Below are 14,293 nucleotides of genomic sequence, written 5' to 3'. Positions count from 1 at the left end.
ATAGTGAAAACTCACTTAATTGAGATCCACTAAATTGGCCAGTTTTCACTTACTGGCACATTTAGTGGGTATGAATTAAGGGTGGCTTGTAGTCCCCCCCCCCCATCGGCAATTCGGGTTTGCGTCCAGCAAACAACAAACTGATTGTTGGAAGAATATATACAATTGCAGAACTGATTAGATGTATATCGAAGCCTCGTAGTCTTTGTTACCTTAGCGTTACGTTAATGATCATTTAGTCTTACCTAACTTCATAATTCATTTTAGTTTTTTATTGATTTTCAACGGTAGTCGTAGGATAAGAAAATACCGTGAAAGTGAATAAAATACACTCAGTTTATTTGATTGCAGGTGTCAGTAGTGATACTGGGAACTGTTGGCGTGTTACCATTGGGTTGTTTATAATGAAAATCCAGACGTGGCTGAATCTCATATGAAACATGGCGGTACCCGGCGTCAAACAAGATGCCAAAGTTTCCACCAAAAATCCTCTGTTTCAAGCAATTGGTTGGCAGAGTTTATTGAGATTTACGATTTTAAGCCTTGCGTGGTTAGCAGGTTTCAGTTCTAGGTTGTTTGCTGTTATACGTTTCGAAAGTATTATACACGAGTTCGATCCGTGGTAAGTTTTCGTGGTTACCTTTCAGGACGAAGTATTTCCAACTTGTTTTCACAACTTACATTGGCTTCTAATGGCAGTCAATGGCATTGGCTTAGAATTGTTACTGTTCACTAATTTTTGATAATTTTCTTCATGTTTCCTAAAAAAAAAATTAGATGCAGAATTTTTCTACGAGCCCTTTGTGCCTTTCCTGCAAAGGAACAGGTTATTTGAGAGATCTATGAAAGATAAGCAAAACACACATAATTAAAATTGTATGTTTTTTTTTTCTGCGGTAACCAAGAAAAACAACAGCAAAAAAAGTTACAGAATGAGGAGATTGCACACGTAAAATGCATGATACAAAAATCTTCATTCAATTAGAAACTGATCTGCAGACTTGCCAACACAATTTGTGAACATGCAACATCACTCAAGAGATGTTGCATGATTTCCGTTTTGTTATTGTCCAGTGGACAAAAGTTGTGAACCGCTCAGCCATATGATTATTTTTAAAACCCTTTAATGAGTTACTTCTTAGAATATATTTTGCAGATATCAATATCAGCGATTTCGGTGTGAAAAATTGGCCATTTTAAATGAACACACAAATAGTACCCTGAATGAATTCTCGCTTGTTTTGATTTGATTGACTTCGACTGGGAGAAGCAGAAACCTGGGAAATGTTTTTAGTTCCCTCTCCAATGAACTAGATTTTTTAACGTCGCTTTAGAATTATTTGCGTTTACCCCGTCAGTGGTCTTAATATAAAATAATAGCCAATTCAGACCAAAATAGTTGGTGCCTGGTATGTTTCTTCCCTCTTGTTTTGGTTTGGTAAAATTTTATTAATAGAAGTCAGCAGAAAGTTTTATTTTTTATTCTTGTGTGTGAATATATTTCGCAAATGTTATTTTCATTTTATACATTGATAAAATCATTTAATGCCATCCAGTAAAGGACAATACCCTGGTACAACCAACTTAGAGGGATATATATATACACACACACACACACACCCCCACCCCTAACAATATAAAGTTGTGGTTAGTTGAAATTTAGGAATAATATAAGAAAGAGAATGGGGGATGGAAGGAAATTGCTTAAAATTCACTGGATGAAATGGCAGTTAAAAGCTACGACTTCTTATTTGTGTTCTCACAGGTAACAGTGGTTATGCTCTTCATCCTTACATACTTGGTGGGGGAAAATCCCAACTTTGAATCCTGTCAGCAATGCAAGAAATTTTTCTGGGCATTTTTCATGATGCAGTTCTGGCAGTCTCAATCAAGGGTTGCATGTTTTCTTCTGGAACTCGGGGGGGGGGGGGTTGTCCAGCAAACAGCAAGTTATCATACACAGTATACTGTTGCTTTAGTGTTTAAACATAGTTAACTAAGATTTTCTTATAGTAATTCCATTGGTCTGAGGGTCCTAGAACAACTATTTTTCTGCATCCCATTGAATTTGGCCTAGGTTAGCATGTGTAAACAGAATGCCAATGAAAGGAGGAAAGTGATGGATAGTACCACATTATTTATATATATATATATTTCGAAAGAATAGAAAAAAACAAAGAATTTTATATTCATATTTGATGAAGTTTTTGTATTTTCTATGTATATAGCAGTAATAATAATTACATTTTTATTGCTTTTCTATGTTTAAAATTTACTACTTAACTAATTGGTCACCAGTAAACAAATAAACATTTGTATGTCTTTGTTTGCAAATATGTGTCACGAATTTTTGAAGTATAAATTTCAACAAATATGCCGACTAATTTTGAGATTTAAGATATCCTGATTAATTTTGGGATTGTGTCAAAAAGATTTGCTTTGCATTGCATATTAGCCCTGCTTTTTTGGTTTATAAAAATTTGAATAGTAGTTTAACTTGCTGGCAGTTCCATGAAATCGTATGCAAGATTTGTCAAGGTCATTTTGATCCTGTTCAATGGAGATTTAGAATTCTCAATCAAACAGTTTAAAAATTACCTTGGAAAGCATAGAGTTTATGCATTGTGAACAGAATTCTCACACACAGTCTCAAAAATGATCCCTATATTCCTGTTAGGAGGTTAAATTTGAGTTTATATTAAATTATTTCCTTGACTGCATTTTTTTTTTTTTTACATCCTTCAGAATTAGTATTTGCATTGATGACATATTGGTCTATATATGCAGGGTGTTCCTAGGGTATGTGGTGCCCAGGTGTAATTTGGTGCCCCCCCCTTTAAAATTTTCTTCATATGTGTATGTGAGTTTCAGGTTTTCAAGATTCCCCTTGAATGTTGGTGCTTGGGTGCAGTGCACCCCTTGCACCCTTGTATATATGTATACAAGGGTGCAAGGGTATATATGTATATAAAAGATGGTTAAAAAAGAGACTTATCGGATGAAAAGTATAGTTTAAATATAAATTTATTACACATTATTACAGAGACTTATCAGATGAAAAGTATACTTTAATATAAATTTATTATAGATTATGAATTATTACAGTTTAAACCTATTTACTTGCATTGCTTATATAGATCCCGGGGCTCTTATATTTATCCTGGGGGCTCATATCTGGTGAGTATGGGCTTGGCAAACCCAGGGTCCTGAGCTGGATATCATCATTCTTCTCTTTCTTGGTGATCTCTCTCTCTCTCTCTCTCTCTCTCTCTCACACACAGGGGGTAACTTGGGAATTTTTTTTTTTTTTTTGGCTGTTGCAGCATAAGCCTGAGGCTTCCTTGTACCATATGGCTAATAATAATAATTAAATAATAGATGAACGTAATTAGAGGATTTGGCAATTTATTTTTATTTTGTAACTGCTAACTTTTGGACAGGTACAGTTGAGTTTGCCTTTGCCATTGTGGCTCTTTTTAGCCCATTGATCCTTGTGAAAACCTATAGGTGCACCGGGGTGATTTTTTTTACCTTATTCACTAGAGATTTTTTTCATTGATTAATAGAGAAACCAAGGGAAAAAATAGGGTTGCATCATAGTTTGGTGAACAGAATTTGTTTTGAACCACAAAGAGTGTAAATAAATTAAGATATTTAAAAAAATATCTTTTATATTTTTTAAATCTGTGTATTGAAGACACCTTAACACATAGTGTGCAGATGTTTAGTTTCATTGAATTCTTTAGTTGTATGTAGACTTGTATCCTAACCATTTGTAAAACATTTTTACAGTTGGTAAGGATGTCTGTTACTTATGTATATTAGCATTAGTAGAGGCACATGATGCAAGTAAGCAAGCTTATACAGCATCAGCCAAAAAAACCCCTTCCCATTTCACTGATCCATTCATTCCAAATGTTTGTCTAGTTCTGCCTTGAATTTATTTAAGCTATCAACTTCCACAACAGATGGAAAGGCAAACTTCCGGACATCTATTTTACAACTGTATTTACTCAGTTTGAATCTATGTCCCCCTCAGATTTGTAATATGTGTATATATATATATATATATATATATTGGTTAATTTTATTTAATTAAATGTTATTAATCTGTAGGGAATTAGGTGTATATGGATCAGGCTACCAAGTTAGCAAATGTAAACTAGCTTTAGCCTTGGAGGCCTATAAACGTAATATAAATGAAATGGTATTAAAAAATAATATGATGCTAAGTAATGAAAATAATGCTAATAAACAATATAAATTGCAAATAACATTCCCTCACTTGCCCATCAATCTGCTACTTCAAGTAGCAGCAGATTGATGGCCGAGTGAGAGAATGTTTTTCTCTCACTCGGCCATCAATCATTCTCTCACTCGGCCATCAATCTGCTACTTCAAGTAGCAGCAGATTGATGGCCGAGTGAGAGAATGTTTTTTGCAATTTACATTGTTTATTAGCATTATTTTCATTACTTAGCATCATATTATTTTTAATACCATTTCATTTATATTACGTTTATAGGCCTCCCAGTCTAAAGCTAGTTTACATTTCCTAACTTGGTAGCCTAATCCATATACACCTCATTCCCTACAGATTAATAACATTTAATTAAGTAAATCGACCAATACAATTTCTTGCACGTATAATGTCTAGTTGCCCTGTGTACAATAGCATTAACGTTGCACAACTGACAAATTCCTAATACTGTAAACTTGACCAGATATCATTATCATAATCTTCAATAAGAACACAATATGGGTTACACCAATATTATATAGTTAATTTCAACCCATAACATTATTTGTGCATTTAGTCTTAAAAATATTATTACCTACACCATTTGGCATCTCTCATATTGTGGAATTAATTTTGCAACTATGACGGCATTTTTGCATTACCAGGGTACCTGCCCGCCCACAGATGAGTGAGCCAACAAGCTCCGAAACGGTGCTGTCTGGGTGGTGGTGCGTACTGAGAATAAATAACAGTAGTCTCCTCTGTTAGAGAAGTGTTTATTCGAAGTAGTGCAATACCTGGTATTACATTGTGAAGGTAGCCCAATATGAGATATAAAATCAAACGATGCCTTTACACTACTTATATAGTAAAACTTATGGGTAAACTATGGTGTATTTACAACAATAATATATATATATATATGATGGTAAAGAATATATGGATGCAAAAGTGACTATGTAAATAAAGTAATTCTGTAAGATGTTACTGCTGTTGGAAAAAAATAATTTTATTATGAGTGAGCATAAATTAAGAAACATTTCTCGATTTTAATTTATTTACAGTGGACTCCTGCTTTACAATATTAATCCATTTCAGAGGCACCATCGTATCGTGAAAATATTGTGAACCCATAATATTGTTTTTTGGTAATTTGTTCCAAGGCCTTGGAAGTTGAAATTTTCACTATATAACTACTATTTATCTCTCTAAAAGGTCATTTTTATAATGGAAATTGTATATATTGATTAAAAAATTGATTAAAACTAATATATCGATTAAAGCATAACACAAAAAAAAAATCACTTCAAATAAAGGATGCAAAAACAAAACACGTGGCCAACACATTTACATACACTACTATTAGCTGAGAGGAAGGACCACTATGTGGTTGGAGACAATCATAAGCCCATTGTAAAGTGAAATAAGCAGATGCTGGTTAACATGATTGCTGGTTAGTAGAATCAGCTGATTTATAGAATCAAATTTCAAAAAAAAAAAAAAACAATTCAAATTATTAATGCACTACACTTTCATTGCTGTCACATGTTTGGTTATAAGAATCCATTTTGAATGCCTTTATTTTTCTAAAGCACATTTTTGGAGGTCACTACCATAAAACAAAAACAATTTGCAGTTTCTGGTTTATTGGGCTTTTCTGTTAGTGCAATCTGTTATAAACGGATAGTAAACTTGGTCTTATTGCATTTGCAATAATACCAATGGTCGGAATTGTTGGTTTTTAGCATTAGCAAAGGCACATGATGAAAGAAAACAAGCTTATATAGCATCAGCCAAAAAAAAAAAAAAAAAACCCTTCTCATTTCACCCATCCACTAGCTCCAAATGTTTGTCTAGTTCTGCCTTGCATCAACTTCTACGACAGATGGAAGTTTGTTCCAGCAATCAACTACCCACTGGCTAAAGGCAAATTTCTGCACATCTATCCTATAACTGTCTTTTTACATTATTATGGTGAAATGTATTTCCCTATCCATGAAATTTCCAAAAAAGAAAAAAAAAAAAAACTTCTCTGTTTCTACTTTTTAAGCTTCGTTAACTTGTTACTCCGTATCTCACTTGCCCGTATCTTGTTAGTTGCAATTTGTGTACGCTGTGTTCTTTGTTATTAATTGCTTATCTTTTTTTACTGTTTTAAATTTTACTACCCAAAAAAAATGCCATTGAACAGAAATATCAATTAGTATGTACATATATGGTATTAATGCTATGTAAGAGTAAACTTATTTTTATTTTGCTAAACTGTTGAAAATATTCTTCCAGTTTTCATGTATTATTTAATTTTGTTAATTGTAAGATAATAAAGTGTAAATTTGTGCTTTATATTTTTGCTTATTAGAATTGCCATTTAATAGAATAAAATTCAATTTGTGAATATGATCACGATGACTGGAGCTTACTACATATTGTGTAGTCATCGGTCATTGTTCCGCTATTCCACTGGTCAACGTATGAAGTCTCGCCACCATGCCCTGTCCGTGTACTTCTCTCCATTGTTGATTTCACTCCAATTTCCTCCTCTCTTAATGACATCTATTACAATTACTGCCTTAATTGTAAATCAAACCTTCTTGGCAAACGCCTCTCGTTCATCCTTTTGACATATCCAAACCATTTCAAACAGGACCTTTCAATCCTATTCTGGAGTTTTTCAATCTGAATTCTCTCCCTAATCACATCATTCCTGATTTTGTTGCATCTTGTCTTTCTGGTTATGCTCCTCAAATCTCATTTCTGGCCCTTGAATTCTGATTTCATCCTTTTTCCTCATAGTCCAAGTTTCAGATGCATATGTCAGAATTGGTATGTAATAGGCCTGATATATAGCCTTCTTACACTTTAGTGGTATGTTCCTGTTCCAAATCAGATCTCTTGTCTGCTTATAAAAATTTCTGCCTGCTTGTATCCTTCTACCTATTTCTTCATTTATTACTCCAGTCTTTGTAATGGTGCTTCCTAGATACTTGAAGTTGTTAACCATTTTTAGCTGTTTCCCTTCCATTGTAATGTATCTGTCAAGCTCGCCACTCCTCTTTAGAACCATTACTTCACTCTTCTCCTGACTGAAAACCAGTCCAAATTCATTGGCCATACTAGCCCATATATCAACTTGCCATTGCACTTGTTCCCTGCTTGCTCCCCATATGCAGAGGTCATCTGCAAAGAGCATGACTTTCATCTGGTCCTGTCCAAGTTGTTCCACCACTACATTGCGCATCATTCATGACAGCTATGAACAGTAGTGGTGATAGAATGCCTCCTTGCCTCAAACTAAAGCGATTTTATCGTAAAGTGAACCAATTGTAAAGCAGGGGTCCATTGTATATTATAAATACAAACCTGTATTTAGTTTTATTTAAGAATCGTAATTATCACCCAAAAAATAAGTATTTAAGAGGTAGCATTTCTTTTATTATCCTGTATACAAATTATACTGGCCTTCCAAAATTAAATTATGTAAATATTGATTCATTACACACCTATAAAATGGAGTCTTACATGTATCCATAGGCAAGTTTACTTTCCCACTTTGTGAATTATGTATCCTATTCAAAACAAACTGGATTTTTTTTTAAAATATACTTATCAATGTAAACAATATATCTTGTATCATAATGACAAAATTTAAATTGGGTTCTACAATTCAAGAAGTGCTCTAGATAACATCATTACATACAGTGTCTGAACTCTTCTCAAATACTTGGCATGACTCCCCCACCACAGGATTACTAGGCAGAAGCCTTCATTAATTTCTCTTTATCAAATCTTTTTTTTTTTCACAATAGGTTCTTGCCTTATCCCTTGCTCAGATTTATTCAGCATCTCAACGTAGATTCATTCTTATTCTTAGAAGACCACAGTACTGCCAGGAAACCATTTTGTTTGTTTTCTTTTTTCTATTTTGCTTCCTTCTGTTTTTGTTTATATGATAATGTAAATATCACTCAGCAGCACTTTTTTTTAAATTTTTTATTTTATCTGTAGTAAATCCTTATCAGTTGTCATCAGTTAATGGGAATGTAATTCATTCTCTGGTACACCAAATAAACAGATTTATTTATTCATATATTTATATTGTTACTTGAAAAACTCTGGCCAAAAATGCTATAAAATAATGTACTGAGAACTATAGGTAAACACCTGTAAAAACATATACAGATTAAACTGTGTATTATTACTCTGCAGATTAAAAAAAAAAAAAAAAAAAAAAAAAAAATCACCGTGCAATCTTCCAATTTTCAGAAGTGCTGTAAGCTACCATTATAATACTCCAACTTATACCACTTTTAATGCTCTTCTGGTCTCATGGTCATTCCTATGAAGAGCCAGTTTTGCTGTACTTTATTGTATATGCATATATAGTATATATTAATTACATACTTGAAAGTATTTCTTTCAAGTTCATTTTACTTTTGGTAGGTGATGTCTTGTAAAGTCTAATTTGATCAAAAGTTCATAAGATCAACCTGCTTACAGTCAATAAAGGGTGAAGTGAGTAAATACAAACCTGTATGTTTGACCTCTCTGCAAGGGTGAATAATGAAGTCAATAGTTGAAGTAACAAGATCACCCCGATAGGAGTGGATTTGTTAAAGGGAGATCATGCCTACAGTAGTGCTGCGTGCCTATGTGCCGCCAGTAAGCAAAATGAAATTTGCCACCCTAAATGTTGAATACTGATAAGTGTTAACCAGTCAGAAAACAATATCAGACAAAAAATTTGGCATACTTACTCGCCTACCCACTTGCAGTGGCCCTGCATGCCTGAGCAACCAGATTAACTGCTATGGGGTCATCACAAAGGAACTGAAGGCAGAGAATAATTTTGACATAATCTCAGTAAAGCCTTTGATACTGTACCATATATATGATTGCTGTTTAAATTTATGCAATGTGGTATTAGGGACAAGTTACTGTTGTGGATAAAGGGATGATAGTGTTAGGAAACAAACAGTGGTTATAAATCAAGGGTTTGGTGTCAAACAACATTAACTACAAAATCATTTTGTAGTTGGTTTTTGTAATTAACCAAAAAAAGTTTTGATATTTTCTTGGTTTACTGGAAATGTACTTACAGCCTAAGCTAAGTTGTAAAGTACTACAGAGATACAGTTCTATGACGTGATATGCATTATTTGTATAAAGTAAAACTAAAGTTATTGCAAAAAGAAAATGCAATTTTGTAGTTAATGTTGTTTGATACTAAACCCTCGAAATGGCTTTTGCACTTCATGGACTAATTTGAATGGAGTTCTACAGGGGCTGGTTTTGGGTCCTTAATGTTTTTAGTATTTATTAATGATATAGATGTTGGTATTTTAATTTTGACATCTAAATTTGCTGATAATACAAAGATGGGCACAATGGTTAATGATAGTAGCTTTCAAAAAATTATTCCACTTTGAGCCATTATTCCATAATGGGCTGAAAAATGGCATTTGAGGCTTAACGTCAATAAATGCAAGGTATTTGGATAAGAGTAATCTTGAAATAACTTACCATTTGGGTAGCAGCAAACTCACGTTAGTTGATAAGGAAAAAGACTGGTGTAATGTACTGTTGTTGTTATTGGTTTTTAGGAGCATTAGCAGGCTAATGTACAACTAAGGCCATATTGCTCCGGGATATGCGGTGGTCATTCCCTGACTTTTCCGCATCCTCTGTATTTGGTGGTGATGGGCTCGAACCCCGGTCTAATCAAGAAGTGTGTGCTACACACTGCTGCTCCTTCCCACCTGGCTACGGAGGTGCCCTTTAATGTACAGTCAGTGGTGTACCATCACTAGTGTGGGTGCAAAGATAATTTTGGGCCCTCTCAATAAAAATGTTTTATTAATAATAATTATAATATAATTGATATATTAATAATAGATGCTTTTATTGGCAAACACTGAAAAAAAATATCAGAAATAGTTCTGTAAATATATACCTAATAAATTAAATACATATACATATATAAAATAGAAAATATAAAGATCAAATACAAACTAATCAAAATTTTAATCAGTATTTATTAATGTTAATAGAAATACAAATACCAAGCTTCACATGGGCACACCAGTTAGATTTTAACTTTTCTTTCTTTCATTTCAGCAAAAGTGTTTTTTTTTTTTTTTAACAATTGATATGAGTTACACACTTGTTTGATTTTCTTTAGATAAAATGGCAAATGCCTTTTGCCTGTTATTGTACTTAAATTTTTAATTAACTTAATTTCAAGAATGACTGTTCTGATGTTGCCACAGTTACTGGTAAAGTTCATTGTAAAAGAGAAGTATAACTATCAGAGTAAGCTGAAATAAAGTATTTTTGAATAATTAACCTTATTGAAGAAATCATATTTCCAGGTTCAAACTAGCTCAGAACGATAGGATTTGAGCACTAAAGGAAGACATTAAATCAGATTTACATCCATTGGGCAGATACCCAATCTTGGCAAATACAAAACTATTTGCCAATAAGAATTTTTTTTTTTAATTAAAAATGATTTAAATTAATGTAATGTACTATGGTAAAAAAAGATGGTAGTTTGTTCTAACAATCACTTACTCTCTGGCTGAAATAATTTTTGCACATCTGTCCAGCCCTAAAAAAAAAAAAAAAAAAAACCTCCCACTTCACCTATTCATTCCCTCCAATACAGATGGAAATTTGTTCCAAAAATTAACCACCCATTGGCTAAAGGCAAACTTCTGCACATAGATTCTGCAACTGTCCTTCCTCAATTTGAATTTGTGCCCCCTTGTGCGTGGTCAAGAGAAATTCCATCAGCATTGCGCTTGCTAATCCGTTCAAACCCCCTTAATAACCTCAATGAGATCACACATGCCTAGTCTCCATATGCTGCAATTTACAGAATTGAAGCCTTTTGGTAAGATTTGTTCTGCTCACAAATCTCTTTACCCTTCTCTGTACTCCTTTCAGTAGCTCCACGTCCTTCTTAAAATGAGGTCTCCAGACCTGCATACAGATCTTGAGGCCTGCAATTTCTGTTGAAGTGTGCAGTTTTTAAATTTGCATTTTGCTTGCTGACAGGTCTAAAAGGAGTTTTAATTTCAAAAATTAATTTAAAATATGTTTTTAATATAAAAAATATAATTTCTTAGTTACGTTCAGAAAATATTGAAAATAAAGATGGCATCAAAAAATTGACAATTTAATTATTTTTTGTTGATTTTCCAAATATAGTTTTGTAGGTGCTAATTGATTCCACATCATTTGAAAATTAGAGCACACCTATTTCCTGTAATCCCCACATGATTAGAGGAAGAACAATCCTTTTCATGCCTACAGATGGATTAATGGATCATATATTTATAAAATTATGTAACAGGCAATGGTAACAAGTAAATAATTAGCAAAACGGCTTTTATAATTTAAAATTAGAGAATACCTAATGTTGTAATAAAGCTTGGATGGTCATCTCAATAGAAAAGAAACAATAAACAAGAACAGTCTAATTTTAATAAGTATATTATGTAAAATAAAAATAAGACTATGAAAACAGCTAGTCTGTTAATGTTAATTTTTAATAGCTTAGTCTCTACTCACATCAAAAGCTAAAGCTAATTTCATTCATTTTTATATTTACGAACAATACATTATCCTCCCTTCCTATCTTCAGCTATCCCATTAACTTCATCCTTGGAATTTGTTTGTTCTATCTAAATAGTCTCTAACATTTGACCTTGCTGTAATTTTTAGCAAATTTGCAAATGTGATAATTGTTGGCACTGCACTAAATGAATCAACCCCAAGTAAAATCAATTATTGCAAGAACTGACTGCTAGGAAACATTAGCCATTCCCACACGTTTGATCCCCCATGTCATCGTAGTTGGAATAATCAGAATGGAACATTGCCTTCTGCCACTTGTTAGGAGACATCTGGGTTCAGTTCCTATAGATGACGTGGAGGATTTCTAAAGTCCTCTCTATTTGAGGTTGTAATTAGCCAATCTCAGGCAGTGGCTGTAGGATTATTCCCTTGAGTTATTCTGGGTTTTGAAGCCCGCACAACGTGTAAACTGGCCCACGAATACTCTTTTATAGATATAACATATTTACTATTATGAGTGTATGCTTTTGGTCTATTAATTGTCACTATCCATATCATGCAGTGCCCTTGTTGCACCTTCCTTGTCATGATTATGAATAACTTTGAGTGACTTAGCGTCTTTCTTTCTTTCCTGATCTATCTTGTCTCATATAATTGCTTAGACTAGCTTCAGCTGTATATCCAATGACAAATGTGAATTTTGCCCCAGCTGTATTCCAAATTTTTCACTTCATCCCTGATGCAGTGAGTAATCAATTGTTTAATTGCAATTTAATTAAGTAATATAATTAACTACAATAAGTGAGTGATTGTTATACAATTGTAGCATTTCGGTTACAATTGTCACACAATTCGCATCTTTACCAGAAACTAATTTTTTGCATTTTAATCCTGGCCTGTAAGCCATAATGGGCTTTGTATGATTATTACTGCTATAACTCAACGTTAGCCTATGATATATTAGCATTAGTAGAGGCATACGATGCAAGAAACCAAGCTTATGCAGCATCAGCCAAAAAAAAACCTGCTCCCATTTCACCCCTCCGTTCGTTCCAAATACCTGTCCAGCTCAGCCTAAAATTTATTTAAGCTATCAACTTCCACAACAAAAGATGGAAGTCTGTTTCACCAATCAACTACCCACTGACTAAAGGCAAACTTCTGCACATCTATCCTACAACTGTGTTTCCTCAATTTGAATTTATGCCCTCTCAGGTGATTATTCTGAGCAAGAGGAAGAATTCCAACAGCACTGAGCATGCTCAAACCATTCAAGGCTTTATACACCTCAGTCAGATCACCTTGGAGGTGCTGTCTCCAGACACTGTAATCTGCAAAACTTTAGCCTTCCTTCGTAAGAGCAACCCTTCGTTCCATTGACTAATCTTGTTGCCTTCTCTGTACTCATTCCAACAGCTCTACATCCTTAAAATGAGGCCTTCAGACCTGTATACAGTACTCAAAGTGTGGCCTGACCATTGCCTTATACAAGGGGATAATCACCTCCTTATCCCTGCTATAAAAATGCCTGTATATCATTGACAAGACACCATGAGGTACTCTTGCAGACCGTCTGCACTGTTCAGAAAACTTCATATCTGCCTGCACAGTTATCTCCAGGTCCTTCTTATTCTCTACCACTGTCAGTGTAGTACCACACAATTGATACGTTACTCGTGGGTTACTGCTTCCCATATATAGTACTTTACATTTGTCAATGTTAAACTTCATTTGTCACCTCTCAGCCCATCTGCTCAACTTTTCTAGATCCTGTTGCAGCAGTGTACTGTCATTAGTGTCATATGGTACAATAATGATAATTTAAAAATATCTAAAGGCCCTTTCATAATTTAGGAGTATCCTATTGAACTGCCATGGATGTGCTGTCCTTTCTGTAAATCAGTACTGGCACATGACATTACTTGTTTGATAAATTTGCATCTTTATCATCAGTGATGCTCATTAATAGAATCATTTGTGGTTTTCAGTACGAAATCTTAACACATTGTGACAGCAAATAAGATTATTTCTCTGATTGACTGACAGATGCTCTCAAACCCTTGAACACGGGTATTGCAAAGTTTCCCAGTGGGAGTGTATAATTGACATCTACTAAGCAAGATTAGTTATCCCAACTGAGTGGTCATTGTATACGTACAGAATTATGCATGCCATGTGGTCAAATCCACGTGACACCACATGGATTTGATGAACAAATGGCAAATTATGGTCAAAACATATACACCCTCTTTTTGTATTTCAGGTTTTTTGTATTTTTAATAGTTTTAATGTAAGTGAAAATTGAAATGTGAGGTATGGAGAACATAATTGCCAGTGGAAACTTAAATCTCCCAAAATTTTTTTGGGAGATTTAAGTATTTTTCACACAAATTAGTGACATTGCACATTTTAAGATAAGTGGTTTTCTTGGCCAGCTGTTTACTTTAATGATTGTGACCTACTTTCCCTTAGCAT

General features: G+C 33.8%; 1 protein-coding gene across 2 annotated transcripts in view; it reads left to right on the top strand.

Annotated features, from left to right (window-relative positions):
- Window positions 1–426: 426 nt before the first annotated feature.
- The window catches only part of Stt3B (catalytic subunit 3B of the oligosaccharyltransferase complex), a 247,533-nt gene continuing 233,666 nt past the window's right edge, over window positions 427–14,293 (top strand). For both annotated transcript variants that reach the window (XM_090381684.1, XM_090381685.1), the window contains exon 1: window positions 427–622. In XM_090381684.1, the coding sequence (XP_090237810.1) occupies window positions 441–622 (182 nt within the window). In that variant the 5' untranslated portion in view covers window positions 427–440. The remainder of the gene's footprint in view (window positions 623–14,293) is intronic.

Source organism: Mastigoproctus giganteus, chromosome 9 (assembly GCF_048544385.1).
Source record: "Mastigoproctus giganteus isolate SK-2022 chromosome 9, ASM4854438v1, whole genome shotgun sequence".
Taxonomy (NCBI): Eukaryota; Metazoa; Arthropoda; class Arachnida; order Uropygi; family Thelyphonidae; genus Mastigoproctus; species Mastigoproctus giganteus.
This window is presented reverse-complemented; position numbering and strand designations above follow the sequence as displayed.